The 14879-nt window shown below is 40.0% G+C and overlaps 1 protein-coding gene across 3 annotated transcripts in view; it reads right to left on the bottom strand.

Moving 5' to 3' along the window:
- Nucleotides 1-14879, bottom strand: part of LOC108754857 (serine/threonine-protein kinase tousled-like 1) — a 184432-nt gene that overhangs the window by 51661 nt on the left and 117892 nt on the right. For 2 of the 3 annotated variants that reach the window (XM_018497484.1, XM_018497485.1), the window contains exon 3: nucleotides 12182-12226. The exons of the other annotated variant lie outside the window; for it this stretch is intronic. In XM_018497484.1, coding sequence (XP_018352986.1) covers nucleotides 12182-12226 — 45 coding nt within the window. The remainder of the gene's footprint in view (nucleotides 1-12181; nucleotides 12227-14879) is intronic. 3 annotated transcript variants of the gene reach the window in all.

Genomic DNA, 14879 nt, shown 5'->3' with positions numbered 1-14879 from the left:
CGAACGTTTTTTTCTCTCTTTTCTTTTTTTGTGACGTCGTTATCGTCGGTGTCGTCGAGGAAAAGCGAACGCACGCGAGCAGATACCTGTGTCCACTAGATAAAATAGCAGGGAGTGACCTCACCTGCGCAATTACGTAGCGGGCTACCGGCACTGACTCATTATCAGAGACGCGCATGAGTGTACTCACTTCCACACAACTTCAACTTACATTTTACAGGATTTCCTTTATCTTCGTATATAATCGCGTATGAATCGATAAGTCAGTTTACGGAAAAAATCTGATTGCATTAATTGGAAGAGAGTCGGATGAGTCAAGGAGAAAGGGTTGACAAATCAGACGCTTGTAATTAAATCTGTCAAGGATTCTCGCCGAGATAACCGGAAATTCAATTACCCTCCTTACACGGAAAAAAAAAAACGGTTTTGCTGAAGCGTCTAAAAATTTAGATCTAGATGTAGATCTGAAAATAATTTTGTTGAATCATCGAAATAATTATGTAGGATTTTCAAACGTTGTATAAAGTTTCATTCTAGCAATCAGTTTGAGCGTTCTAGGTATATTTCTTTTGATTGTTCAACAAAACACAGTATCTTTGCACATCGATAGCTAGTTAAATTTTAAACCAATCTTTCCACGAAGATTTCTGATTATGATCAGAATGCATTCCGTATTTCTTGTTGATATAATCAAAACATTTTTTTTAAGTTTGGTTTCAAACTTAACATCGTGATTTATATCAGCACTTTCTCTAGACTGAAAGAAATGTTAGTAAATGAATAATCATTACTTTGTTGATTGCTTTATTGAATAAGTGAATTGCAAAAACTTTCTTACTTTTTAAAAGATATGCCTAAAGTAATTTCAATTAAATAATTTTTTTAATTAAAAAATAAGAAATGTTTTGTAATTTATATAAGAACGAAATAATGGTTATTCATATTAAACGTTTCTTTCAGTGTATCGTTAATATATATTCCTGATATTAAACAACGTACGGCGATATATCTGAAATAATAGAAAGTTCAGTTCTCCACGTAACTAAAAATTTCCAACGACTTCGCTTCACAGAATGAATTCGTCGGGACAAATCCAACTCACACGCTTAATAATTAATTCGCAAAATCGAATGCCAATGCAAATGCGTCGAAAGGCACACAGCAGTGGTCCCGTCTCGCTGGAGCAATGTGAAAAAGACGCGTGAGTCATCATCAGAGATCATACCGCGTCACGAAAGTGAGAGGAACAATCGCGCTGACTCAATACAGTGTTTACCTGAAAACGAAATTTCACGCGGCACGCAGGTGCAAAATTTACGTTCGCTCCGGCCGTGCGACCGCGATTTCGCATTTTGTTAGTAATATCTTTCCGGAATTCCGATAACGAAAAATCCCACGAGGAAACGCGTCATTATCGCGCAGTGCCAGCAGTGTCGAGCATCAGTAGGAATTTCCTAATGTCCTAGATTAGATTTCTGTGTTTCGCATCGTTAACACATTACAACGTATAAATATTATTTTTTGCGCCTGTACCATATCACTTTCGCCTATTCGGATGCAGAACTGTATATTGAAAAAAGTATCTGATAATAATCAGGTCTAGACGATAATTATTAAAGAATGAAATAATTGATGAAATAATTTAAATTAATTTAATTTTGTTCGATTAATAATCAAAATTCACGCTGAAGTAAAATAAATGCTTATTTCACTTTTTTCAAATACCATCCAATTTTTCCAATTAACCAAATTGGTTATTATTATTACATATGTTTGATGGTATTTATTAAATTGCACCAATGCGCTAAAAACAAAATAATTTGGTTAACTATTTTCAGATTTTGTTTTAGTGTTTGTCTCATGATTTTATTCCACAAAAATTATCAATGATTTTATATAATTAAATATCCTTTTTTTTTTTAATTATCTCTGGGCAAGGAAAACATTTACGCATTTGCATTTCTGAAACCGACGGAAAAACCTCGAAATGTCACGATTCATAGGTCGTACTCGAATCTATCATATCGCAAAACGGATGCAATCACCCAGGAAAAAGATTCGTGTATTTTTCATTTTTCATGAAAGAGGTGGTCAATGATTAGGAAAAAAAAAAGGATCAGAATAAAATGCATTTCGAGCGATATTCTTGCCAATAATTCCAGTCGCGCTCGTAAACACGAAAGAGCCGCTTTCTCTCCTGATTTATTTATATCCCATACATCACTTTCTGACGCATTGTAGGATCATACATTACAACAAGGCGGATCTATCGTTGTCTATTTACTTGCGCGCTTCGGGAAGAACGCAATCAGCTGGAAACCGATACGAATTTGAGTCCCGTTTAATCCTCAGCTCGCTCTCGGGAATACTTGACTTATGCGACAACCGCGATCCTGATGATTCCGCAGGAATATTTCTTCTATCACCTTCGGTCTCTGCGTGCGTTATGTTTAGTAATAGCGGTGTTCCGTAATAATCGCGACGGTAAACGGACGGACGTGCCATGTCGAAGTTCATAAAAACCGAAATTGCACCGTGAGTGCAGTTACGTGCGCAGTATATGGAAATACAATTATGGGCGTATCTACCAATCGCTCTTTCGAAACAATATCATGTACCGTTTTACATTGTCGACCTCTGTACAGTTTATATCGTTCCTTCACGATTTAATATATATATATATATATATATATACATATATATTTATATATAGATGTAATACCTTGGCGTCCTTCAGCTTCTGAACGATAAAGTACTCGCTCGCGTTGCAAGTTGCCGTAATACTGGAGGCGCGTGTTACTCGCGCGCTCGCAAGTGCTAATTTTCCGCTCCGTTCGAGGTGTTGCGGCAACTCGCGGGAAAACGAGGCAATTTTTGCTTTCGACACTTGCTCGGAACTATCGAAGAAGTGCCTAAAAGTCGAAAGTTCGCGCGAACTTCGCCGTGTCCGTCGGCGCGCGCGTGTTCTCTGTGATGGAAATAAAACGGCACAAGTTCCGCGGGCAAGATACGTCCGAGGCCTTAGCTCGCGAGAGTGCCTGGCATACTTTATACTTCCGCGAATTCGCGTAAAACGGGTAACGACTGAAACTCCATTATTATTGCTTCGCGGGCGCAACACTCGCGGGCCGCTCTGTCATTCCTTCACCTCGTTCTCTATCGCGTTCGTTCCAGATCGCAGAAACGCGACCTGGAGCAGTCGATCTCTCACGTTTCATCTCTCCTTGTTGTAATGATCGAATACCGCAATTTTTTAATCTTACTCGACGCCACCATTCAAAATGCCGCGGACTGCAGAGCGTATCACATTACGCATTGGAAACTGAAGATTGCAAATTAGAGATTAGAATTCGACTAGTCAGACCTTGAATTTTAATCCATTTCATTCCGATTGACTGAATTCTAATCTTCAATTCGTAATTCTTAATTTCCAATGCGAACACCAAAAAAAAAACAAAATTAAATTTTAACAAATTACTTGTTTGAATAGTGCCAGTTAAATATTTGCAAGCTAAATAATTATAAAGATATATTTATTGGATACAAGACCCATTAATTTGATTTAATTATTATTTCTGTTTATTAAGTGAATATTTATTTACTGTAAGTAAATGTTTAATTGACTATATATTCAAATAAATATTTATTAAAATTTATCGTAGTATATTTTTTCTGTATTGTACAGCGTGACATGAATTAAGGCTCAACGCCAGAAACAAAGCGGTGAGAAGCGGTTCCAGTCAAATTAATATTTGATTCATCATCATGAATTAGAGGAAAAACATTTTCCAGCAGGAGAGTTACGCTTATTGTAGTTCATATAATGAGTATTATTCACCTTAACATTACTCACTCGATTAAGTCGCAGTTATTCACGCAACACTAGTCATAAACACGTATAAACTATTTAACAAAAAAAAAGAGTGGTTGCTTTATTCTAAAATATTCTTTCAACGAGTACGCAAATCGCGAAACGTAAATGCGTAAAAATGCAGATCGTTCATCAAGCTCGCGTTACTTCCTGCTCATTAATAATCTACACGAGCTTTTCGCGATGCTGCGCTCTTGTTGGCGTCGATAATTAACTTGGAAAAATCGTGAGCGTTTTATCAAAACTGCCATTTGCAAATAAACGATACGTTCTTCTGCGTTTCTTTTAAAAGATTTAAATAAGCTCCGGATGAAATTCCACATTTCCGTGAACTAAAATAATATCGAGTATCTCCAATATTTTTCGATATTTTCAGATTGCAATAAAAAAACCTAGATGTATTTCTTACAACAGAGAGATATTTAACAAAAGATTAAAAATATTGAAAAAAATGCTATAAAGTAAAATAAATACATTACTATATCGTTTTACAGGATTACATTTTTTTTTTATAAATTCTTAATTATCTCTTGCACCAGTAATAATAATTTAAAATTTTATATAGTAGGAAAAGTTAAAATATGCCTTTTGTAGGAAAAACAAGATTGATATTCATTAAAAATGAATATTGGAAATTTTATATTCTTTTGTTATTAAGAGAGAGAGAGAGAGAGAGAGAGGGAGAGAAGTATTAAAATGTGTGTGAGGAATAATAGTATTTTAACTCAAACGTACTTTGGTAAAAATAATGTAAAAATATTCTCGTTACAGGCGCGTATGAGAATAACATCAAAAACGTGAGAATAATATTATGAAAATGTCGTAACCATAAGCAGAAATAATTCATTTGAATTTGAAACTCGGTGAAGAAACAGTCAAATAATAAAAGACTTTTTTTTTCCGTCTCACTGTCGGACACAATAGAATCGCAAAGATACGAATTGTTTCGAGGAAAAGTACTCGGCCGTCTAATCGGTTTCCTAAACGAGATAAGAACAATCGTGGAACCCGGACACAGATATGACTCGGGCAAGAAAAAAAAGACAAAGACCGCTCGGACGTCATTAGGACATACACGAAGAAAGAGACCTGCCGTTGATGTCTTAAGAGCGTAGCATGAGTAGTCCAAGTCCGCTCCACTCCGCTCGCTCGCTCGTGACGCGCGTAATTGTGCGTTAGGTGCCGCCGACTTTTATCTAGTCAGCGGAGGCAATGACTCACGCCTATAATGCGGGTCGTACGTTAAGAAAGCCGGAATGAAAATTCCGCTCTGAAAGCATACCTGTCGCGTTACACGTCGCGCGATCTTTCGCGCCGGCTGTCCTTTACACGCGAAACACGATTTTATCTCCCACCTCGCCTCTCCGACTGTCGGTCCCTTTCTTTCTCCCGTCTGTCCGCTGTCCATCGTCGTTCCTTTTTTTCCTTTTTTTAAGATAATCTCTGTACCGTACGGGTAAAGATAACGGTTAAGAACGTTCCTGAGATACGACGAGAGAAAGTTTCGAAGAAGCTCTTCTTTACCTTTAGCATAACTTTTTCAAAAGACATAACGCTCGACACTCGTATTAATCTCGAGCGACCTACATTCGCGATGTTCCGGGATATCCTACCTATATCCTATATATTGTGTATATATATATATATATCCTGTATATGTATACACACACACACACACACACTTGCCTGAAACAATTTGTCTCGCGCCCTTCCTACCCCAAGCCATATCTCCGCTCGGTACTGCCACTCGTGGAACTTCATCTCGTTCTCGCTCGTCTTCCTGTCGCTTTATCGTTACTTTTGAGTTTAACTCGCTTCAAGTTTAACATCCGATTGATATCGCGTACTTCGACCGAAGTGTGCTAATGTCTAACGAGCATAAGCTCGCGATCTCGACGGCGATCGGCAGACAACTATCTCGCCTCGTGCGCTCGTTCCGTAACACCGCGCCGCCGGTGTTACACCAGGCGCCGCGTATGACTCACGTGCGTAAAGAATCTGTGGCGTGCGTTGAGACACCGACGTGTATGAATGAAAATAACGTCGCGTTGCCACGGTGACGAGGTGAGAGGTGTGGTGTTGTGGGTGCTCGAGGAAGCGCGCTCTTTTATGAATGAAACGACGGCAATGCGCGCGAATGCGTCTCTCGTCGGCGACGAGCGCTTGACGCAAAGCAGTCCCTACCGTTATAAACGCGCCGACGGTTCCCAGAAAGGATTTAACACCTTGCTGGTCATAAAGGGTGGGATCAAAGCGGCGTCGCCCTTCCGCTGCAGTCCACAACAAAGCGTCGCCGTGGCGTCGCCGTCACCAATTCGCGCCGATATTACGTGCGGATGCAAACATTGCCGCTCAATGACGCGCCTTATCGTTGAAAAGTCTAATTTCGTCGGGAGCGTGCCAGTCCGACTTCGACGATCCCATCGCATCAGTCTTGACTCGAAACTAATTGATCATCACGTGACCGACTCATTGACGGATATAGAAATGTCAGCCAGAATATGAAAAGAAATAAAATATTAAAATTGTTATATATAAATTAACAAAATATTATTTAAATAATTATAATTCTTCTAATAAATCGTTCTGCTTAAAATTAACTCTATATTAACGCAAAAAGAATAATATAAATTATCTAGGCTCTTCTTAAATGAAAAAATACTTTTTCGAATGTCAAAATTGCGATTAAACATTAGAGGAATGTTGAAAAATATAACATTTCGATATCAAATTTTACAAAAAAAGTAAATTCTGAGAGCACGTCTTCCCCTCCATCCATCCCCTGGATCCGCCGCCGACAGACTGTCGACGAAAGGAAATTGATTAATCAAGAAATCGTGAACAGACCGGTGCGATGATTATTTTCCTCATACGCGAACGAGAAGAATCCACGGTGCGATGTCTTGTAAAATGAATATCATTACTATTATTAATGTTACGTTGCGAGTAAATGCCCCATCATTATTACCGCTATCATCATTGCCTCGTTACGTGCGTTTCACGCAAGAAAAATCTCTACGCGAGACGTGGGCAGCACAAAAAGTTGCGCGGTCGAAGGCCTCGGTCCGGAGAAAAAGTCGCGCTCGGTTAAAAAACGCGTTCTCCTCGACTTGCGAAAGTGTGACGACCGGCGGGTACCTGCGGGCTTACTTCTGCGCACGTATGCGCTTCGCGTCGGTGCAAACTGCAACGAGTAAACATGTAGGTAAACATGTTTAGCGCCCACTCGCGAGAGATTCGCAATGGTTCTCAAAACGCGAGACAAGCGGCGCGGGACCACCAGAGGAGAATCATTCGGCTGCCATCTTTTTCTTCCCCTCCGGACCCCTCAATGGATATGATATCGCCGTACGGTGCTATCGCGATTATTCTGCTTACAGTCGACAACGGAATATCGTGTCGATTCTCAGGGGTTCTCTCGCGTTTCTCTCCTTCTCTCACGTATGCTTTAACGACTCCGTGTTACGCGTCGTCTGCAATATACGAGGAAGAAGTAAAGCCTGTTCTACAATAGAGTTGCAAGCCGTACGAAATTGACCCAATCACAGTCGATTGTTCTTCTCAAATTCGACTGTGATTGGGTCAATTTCTTACTCTGTGTATCGTAGAGGATGCATTGGCGTCTACAATGAGATTTTAAGGCGTACAAGCTTGAGCTCTAAACCTCAATCCGTAAGAAGTTGACCAATCACAGCCGAATGTGAAGAGAATAATTAATTTAGGCGATATTCATCCGATGACATCTTAAGACTGTCTCAAATATAAGAATCGAAATACCGGCCTATGATTGGTCAATTTTTCAAGCGGCGTCTACAATAAGATTTTAAGGCGTAAAACTTGAGCTTTAAGCACGAAGTTGTAAGAAATTGATCAGTAATAGTTGAGTATTCTCCTCGAATTCGATTGTGATTAATCGATTTCTTACGGCTTGGGGTTTAAGACTTAAGATTTGCGCTTTAAAATCTCATCGTAGACGCTGCTCAATACAAGCTCGATACTAAAAACTCAGCTCGTTCGGGAACGAACGTTAATTAGGGAACAGTAATAAACTCGCCCGTAATGCGCGTATATACGAGGAAAGAAATTCTTTTGTTTATTTGATTACCGATCTACGCAGCACGGTGCGTTCTGAGTTTAACGAAGCGTTGAACGTGCCACACGTGCTGAACGGAGAGACGAGAAATAGATTGTTAAAACACACCGGCACGCGCGCAGGCAGACAAAGTTGAGCTTAATTTGCGATTTGCGACGCGATTGTAAGGAAACACTAGCCGCACGGAGCTTTCATTTGCGGATGATTAATTCTGCATCCGCGCATGCTTGAACGTCTTGGGTCCGCAAATCGTTGCGCTCGCCCACGTTCCATTAACCGCCGCCGTGTTATATAGCGGTAATAACGCAACACGATTCGCGGACTTTTATCGTCCTGTTATCCGCGCGAAAGTCGACCGGATGATTCATCGCCGATACGTTCCGACAACGGCCTTGTTATCAATCGGCCGCCACTCTTAAGCCATTAACCCCCGTGTCGAAGGTTTATCGTTCGCTGCGAAGTAAATCGCGAGTCCTTTTTACTCATTTTCTTTCCATCTCAACGACTCGCGGTGAAAAACCACGTATGTATTATGCGTGCCGTGCAGAAATCGTCGGGGCAAGAAAATGCGATTCGTCATCGGCCTTGAATCCGAATCGCAGCTCCCTGAAACGCTCCCTCTCTCTCTCGTGGGATAAGAGGGAGTTACACGTGGAAAATAATCGAGAAACCGTAGTGGCGTATAACAAACAACCAGGCACGTGGAGAGCCGGTGGAGCATCGTCAGTTTGAAAACTTGTAAATTCTATTAAGCGCCCAAGGCTGCGTAATCCCCCATTGGACGGCACGTCCAATCAGCGTGAATTTACAACTAAAGGATTTGTATGAGCGGTGAGCATGCGACTTGCTATTCGGGATGCAGCTTAAAACGATGCTTTAAAACGCACTGCGCTCGTTAAATCGTCGACGAACAAGTGTTGTTCGATCGTATGCAAAACGTGAGGAAAAATTGCAACAAAATCCTGTCGGTATAACCGAAACGAAATTCGAAATAATTTTTCGCATTCCGCGGAAGGAAAAAAAAAGCGAAAAAAAATCTGGAGCTCTCCATTTTCAATCTATCTCTCCGAGATTGATTGTTAAATCATTGATTTCCAATAGTCAATATTCTTTTTACGCTGTCAGATATCGAAGGAGCAACGATAATCCCCAATCCCTTGAGTTAAATAATATTTTGTTATTTTTAACTTTTTTTGTGTGTCAAAATGTAAATCGATCCATTTCTGTGATTAGTTTCAAAGTAAATAAAAACATCCACATTAATGTATAGGCTTATTAAATAATAAACTAAACTAACTTGAGTAAAATTTACTACATTTTATTGAGTTAAATCGATCAACTTTACTGTTTTAGTCAAATCAACGATCTAGGAGAGGAACAATGGCGACCTATAGAAATGGTTCGAAATAACTTAAATTGAATATGATTTGATATTATGAATTTAACAGTTATAACAATAACAACAATATAATAATATATACAATAATTTGGAGCATCCGTGTTCGCATTAAATACTAATTCCCAGCCAAGCTTCGAAATGATTCCTCTCAACGTTGACCGTTGACTCGCCGTTAAGTCGCCTTGTTAGTCGCACTCCAAGCGAATTACAAGACAGGACGGATAGATCCCGAGCTTAAGTCAGTTTCTAGCCGAGTAATTAATTTGCATTCGCGAGACCAACATAGTCGCAAAATTACTCACGGTAAGGGCGACCTGTTTCCACTCTACTACTCCAAGCATACGCAGGCCAACTTACTCAGGTCACACCATTAGTCCTCCTAGTTAATTAACGATGATAAGATAATGTCACGATGATATCCCTACGATAGCAATTGCTGCTACAGCCTCCTAATTCCCCGTCAGCACGCTCCATTATCCGAATCTCCGAGAGCGCGCGATTAACTCAAAGTATTATCGCCGTACAAAATAAAGAACGAGTTCAACTTGCCACGCCTTTCAAGAAATAAACTATGTATTTTTCAGTAAAGTGTATGTATTTTTCACGTTATCGTTTTTTGCTACCGAATGATCTCTCGCCTAGATCTGTTGGTTGTGAAAGCGACGATCGCGCGACGCGAAAACGGAATATCGAGGTAGCAGCGGACACGTGTAATTACGCGATCGCGCGTAATTGAAGAAATTTACGCGTACGTTGTTTAACGGCCGTGACAATTAGAGGCGGAGAAAGTAAGGAAGTGGGTATTAGCGAGTCACCGTCGTCCTCTAACAAGACATCTTCGACGAGGTGATTTAACGAGGCACCGCAGCTAATACCTGGTTGAATCTTAAACATGACTGATCAAACACGTCGTTGGTCAATTGGCAGGCTTGTCAATCGGTGTATTTGGAGAATCGCCGAGATTTTTCGCGGTCAATAATCGCCGTCTGTGATAACGCTGGAAAGTTTACTTTTCAAACTAACGTACGTGCACGTAGAATTTGCATTTGCGCACAGGAGACTTTCGCGGAAATCTCGCGGTCGGCGGACTGCAAACTATATGGCCGACCGTTCGATTGTCGGCTCCAAGAGACGGACAGCTCGGTGAAATCAACTCAATTAGCGTTGAATGTTTTATTCGCCGAGAATCCCAAGTTAAGAATGCGCATATTCGCCAGCGTAATCAGGGTCGCTCACGCACGCACGCAATCCGTCGTAAAATTGACCATGAATTTTCAGACCTACTTCCTTATATATATATATATACATATATTTGATGAAGGCTTCGTGGCTTTTGATCCGCAAGCTCCGATCTACCCCCCCGAAAGACACCATTTTCGCTTGATAAATATGGATTTGATAACGCCCTCGTTTCTATCATACCATATTTCATATTATATTTTACGTCGTAGTCACTTTCACAAATTTGCATAATCATCCTACTTCCGTATATCTTATATTCGGGCGATAAATATCGCTACATTGCACTTCGATTAATTTCTTAGTATAAAGTTCTACAACCCCATCTGCGTTGCAAATTGAAGTGAGATTACTTCAGCGAATTCAAGTTTCCCTTACAGTAAGAAGAAAAGTTTTATGATTGTTCAACGTTTAAAAAAGTAATTTACAACAAACAAGAGGGAACATCATGGTCCACGAAAGTAACTGGAACACGAGAAACTCGTTGATTATTTTCTCGAGCGGAGAATAACTTGAGTTAAGTTGAAATACTTCTGCTCTGGCGCAAGTGCGGGATAGTAATCTCTAATAAGGCAGGCTTATTTCCGAAGAGACTCGTTAGTGAAAACGCACGCGGACGCAACTTTGGGATTTCTCGCGTGCAATAAACCTACTCAACTATAACAAGATTTACGTGTTCGTTAGGTTATAACTTATCCCCGTATTATTTACGTACGTACATTAGTATCGATATTAGTTTCTCTTCATACATATTTAACCGTCCTCATATTAAACCCACCTCACTTTCCTAAATGTATGAATTTACACACATTATTATGTTTAACGCAATTGTTTGCATTTATCTTTATCTGAAAGATGTACACACAGAAAGAACTGTTTTATCGAAATACTTGGAAGATTAGCCAGATATATGTAGGTCTAAAAATAATTTTGTTGAACCATAATTATTATCAACATAATTACATAGAACGCTCAAACTGCTCTAGGACATCAAAATTTTTTCGCAGCCTCGCTCACCGTTTGAAATTCTCACGTAATTATCTTGATGATTCAACAAAGGTATTTAGCTATGTTTTTAACATATCGATAATCGTTCTTTCCGTAGAATATTCAATTCTTTATTAATTGTAAATCGTCAGAAAAAAAACAATGAAAATTAAGAGCTATACAACGTTGGAGTGTCAGAAGCACCTCACGAGTAATAGTAAAGTTAAGTGGCGATAAGAACGCTGCAATAACAATGTGTCACTTATTGCCATTTGCGGCGTTGCAAAAGAATGCATCACAAAAATATTCGCGGTCATACGCATATCCGGACACCCGAGTGCGTCGGGACGGATGCGAACCATTCTCCGCCATGTTATTGAACAGCCCTTCCTGTTCGATGTAACGCGACATGCATACTAATCGAACGGGCTTGTATCGACAAGTTCCGGCCACGTGGGTAGAAGCCGTCGTGGGCATCCACTTGGCGGGACCAGCGGATTAGCGGCGAACAGCGCGGATTTCTCACCGTGACTAATCCTCGGCCAACGAGAGGATCGACTACGATTTCTAACGACAATTTAAATTGACTCACCCTTCCCTTCTTTTCTGTCGCATGTTCTTTGGATCGCCTACTCACCTGCAAGTCAGAATAGTACGAGAATTAGAACTGAAGGAAATATTTAACATGTACGTCTTATTCTAAGAAGCGTTTCTTCTCTAAGGGCCGGTTGCTCGATCTTTAGATAAACTATGTGGTAATTTACTTATTGGATACTCTCTAAATCTGAACAAGTAGATAGTTACTAATTACTCAGTGGCATACTTGACAGTGATGATCAGTAAAAGTTCAACTAAAAGGAAGAATGTTTGAGCATTATATAAGTAATACTGATATTTACATGTTAATTTCAACTTTCCAATATCATATTCATTGAATTTATGCACTAAAACAAGATTAGTTAGATCACATAATAAAGATCAGCTAGATTAGGGATCTCACATTTCATTCACTGATTACCAGTGGCATACTTGGCTACTGATATCAGTGATTATCCACTGATTCAGATTTAGAGAGAGAGTAAACAAAAGAGTAAAAGAGTAAGAAACATAAGAGAGTAAGAGAGTAAGACAGTGAGTTGAAGTTTACCGAAAGATTGGAACAACCCAGCCTAAATAAAATAAAAATACTGCAATAACAGGAAATATAAAATAAAAGAAATTGAATTTTTGTAATGATAGATTTTCATCGCGTCCTGATACATTTACGCTTAAAATTCCTGTATCGATCGGATGAATGCACGTCTTTGAGACGTGCATTTCTTGTGTCGAATGCATCGGACGAGTGACTTGAACGAAGGAATGCGCCAATAAAGGCGCAAGTGCAATGACTGACAAATTACTTCGATGCATTCTGCGACGCACTGATAAAGTCCATTGGACTTTTGTGGTCGCTCGTTGCTCTTTGTCATCCTGTTACGGTGAATTAGCCATCTCACTTCGCTAAACTTTACAATGCGCAATCGCGATGCTGCATGAAACGAAAGGAATCACCGCGAATGCTCGAGCGACCGGAATCGCAATATTTATCTACTCTGAACGAACAATACAAACAATTGCAAACTGTGCAAATAATACGAGATACGCTTTTTCTTGAACAATTAATCGAGTAAGCATAAAATTGAACGCTAACTTTTATTGCGTTTTAAACACGCGTCACTTTCACCGAACGCACAGTTTTAAGTAATTAAACTTGCATGACTGTAAATTTCTAATGTGTGTCACATCTCATCGAAAACGAGTTGTATAGAAAAAGCATAAACAAAAATGTAATATCTCGCTGAAATATATCACGATCGATAGATTAAAGTGCATGAGCCATTTTCATTCTTGATCTGTGATAAAGCTTAATGTTCGTGTACGGTAATAAAACTGTATTGGTGAAAACGACGTATTAAATCAGAACGACGTCGTGCGAAACTTTCGTTTGAGAACATTTCGTGCGAAAGGTCGCCGACCGTGGAATTCGTCGAAAAATTCGCATCGTTTTCGGTCAAGTCCCACTTACGAAATTAACAGGAAAACCGTGCGACCCACTAACCACCTGATGAATCGCCTCGCAATTTTAGCGATTCGCTAATGTGACAAGTGTCGCGTGATGCAACCGTATTACACGTAAACGTTACAGGCGAAAACGTCAGCGGAAAACGGCACCGCTGACACCGATTGTGAGCTAATGAACTTCCGAGCTCTTACTCAACGAACGAACTTAAACACGCGCGACATCAATAATCTTTGACGTTCTTGTTGTCGACGACACGTGCAAAAGTGATTTGCGATTCTTCGCACGTCTAACCGAGGCAATGGCATTCGATATAATATGCGTTTTGTAACGACAATCGTCTCGTATTACGCTGACGATGATTCGAAGAGTATTTGACGTCTCATTGGAGATGTGTGTTTCAACATTTCTAATACGGACATTGCGGCGGAAACTAATAAGCCCTAAGCGTATTCTCGTTCGCTTTCAACCGATGAGAGAGTTTAACCTTTAAGTAGATAGACAGTTTAAAGATACGCAAGTTGATAGATGAGATGCTCGCGTAACAGCAAAAGATTATTTTATTTTATACTTTATTTATAGAAATATATTTTATAATTATGTATAATTATTTTATACTTTTTTTTTTTACTAGTATATTACGTTTTTTTTTTTTGTCAAGTTTACGTTAGTATTCTTGTATAAAATAGAGGAATGTAAAAATAATGAACCTTCTTGAAAACTTCTATCCGAGTGGTTTTCCTTTTCCAGAATAGAGTTTAAAAAAAAACTATCCGTAGTGTTAAACGTGGGCATGCCATCTGCCCACTTAAAGATCAAATAATAACGTCAACATGTGTGGTCCCTTCATCTCGTACGAATCCTTGAACGCTAACAGGTCACAAATGTTTCTCTCCGGGAGAGGAACACCGACGTGTGAGGAGATCCCGATAACGTAGCGAAAAAGGTCGCCGAATTTTTCTAGCCGCGCGATACGTTTCAGAGAAATCCAATTATCGCGGCATGAGAGCAAAGGGAGAGGCGAGCGAGAGCGCATGATAAATGGCATGATAACGATGGCGGCTACCGCCGCGACAGATGCATTGCTGCAAACCGCGGATCGCGCGTATAATGCCATTCTTTCATGTGCGTATCTGAAAGGTCGTCGGATTTCGCGAGCGGTCTATCGGCCGCGCGATAAGGCGCTCTCTCTCTCTCTCTTTCGCGCACGCAATTATACATCGATAATACC

The sequence above is a fragment of the Trachymyrmex septentrionalis genome, unplaced genomic scaffold, assembly GCF_001594115.1.
Source record: "Trachymyrmex septentrionalis isolate Tsep2-gDNA-1 unplaced genomic scaffold, Tsep1.0 scaffold81, whole genome shotgun sequence".
NCBI classification, from domain to species: Eukaryota; Metazoa; Arthropoda; class Insecta; order Hymenoptera; family Formicidae; genus Trachymyrmex; species Trachymyrmex septentrionalis.
The sequence above is the reverse complement of the archived record's forward strand: the minus strand, read 5'-3'. Positions and strand labels throughout refer to the sequence as shown.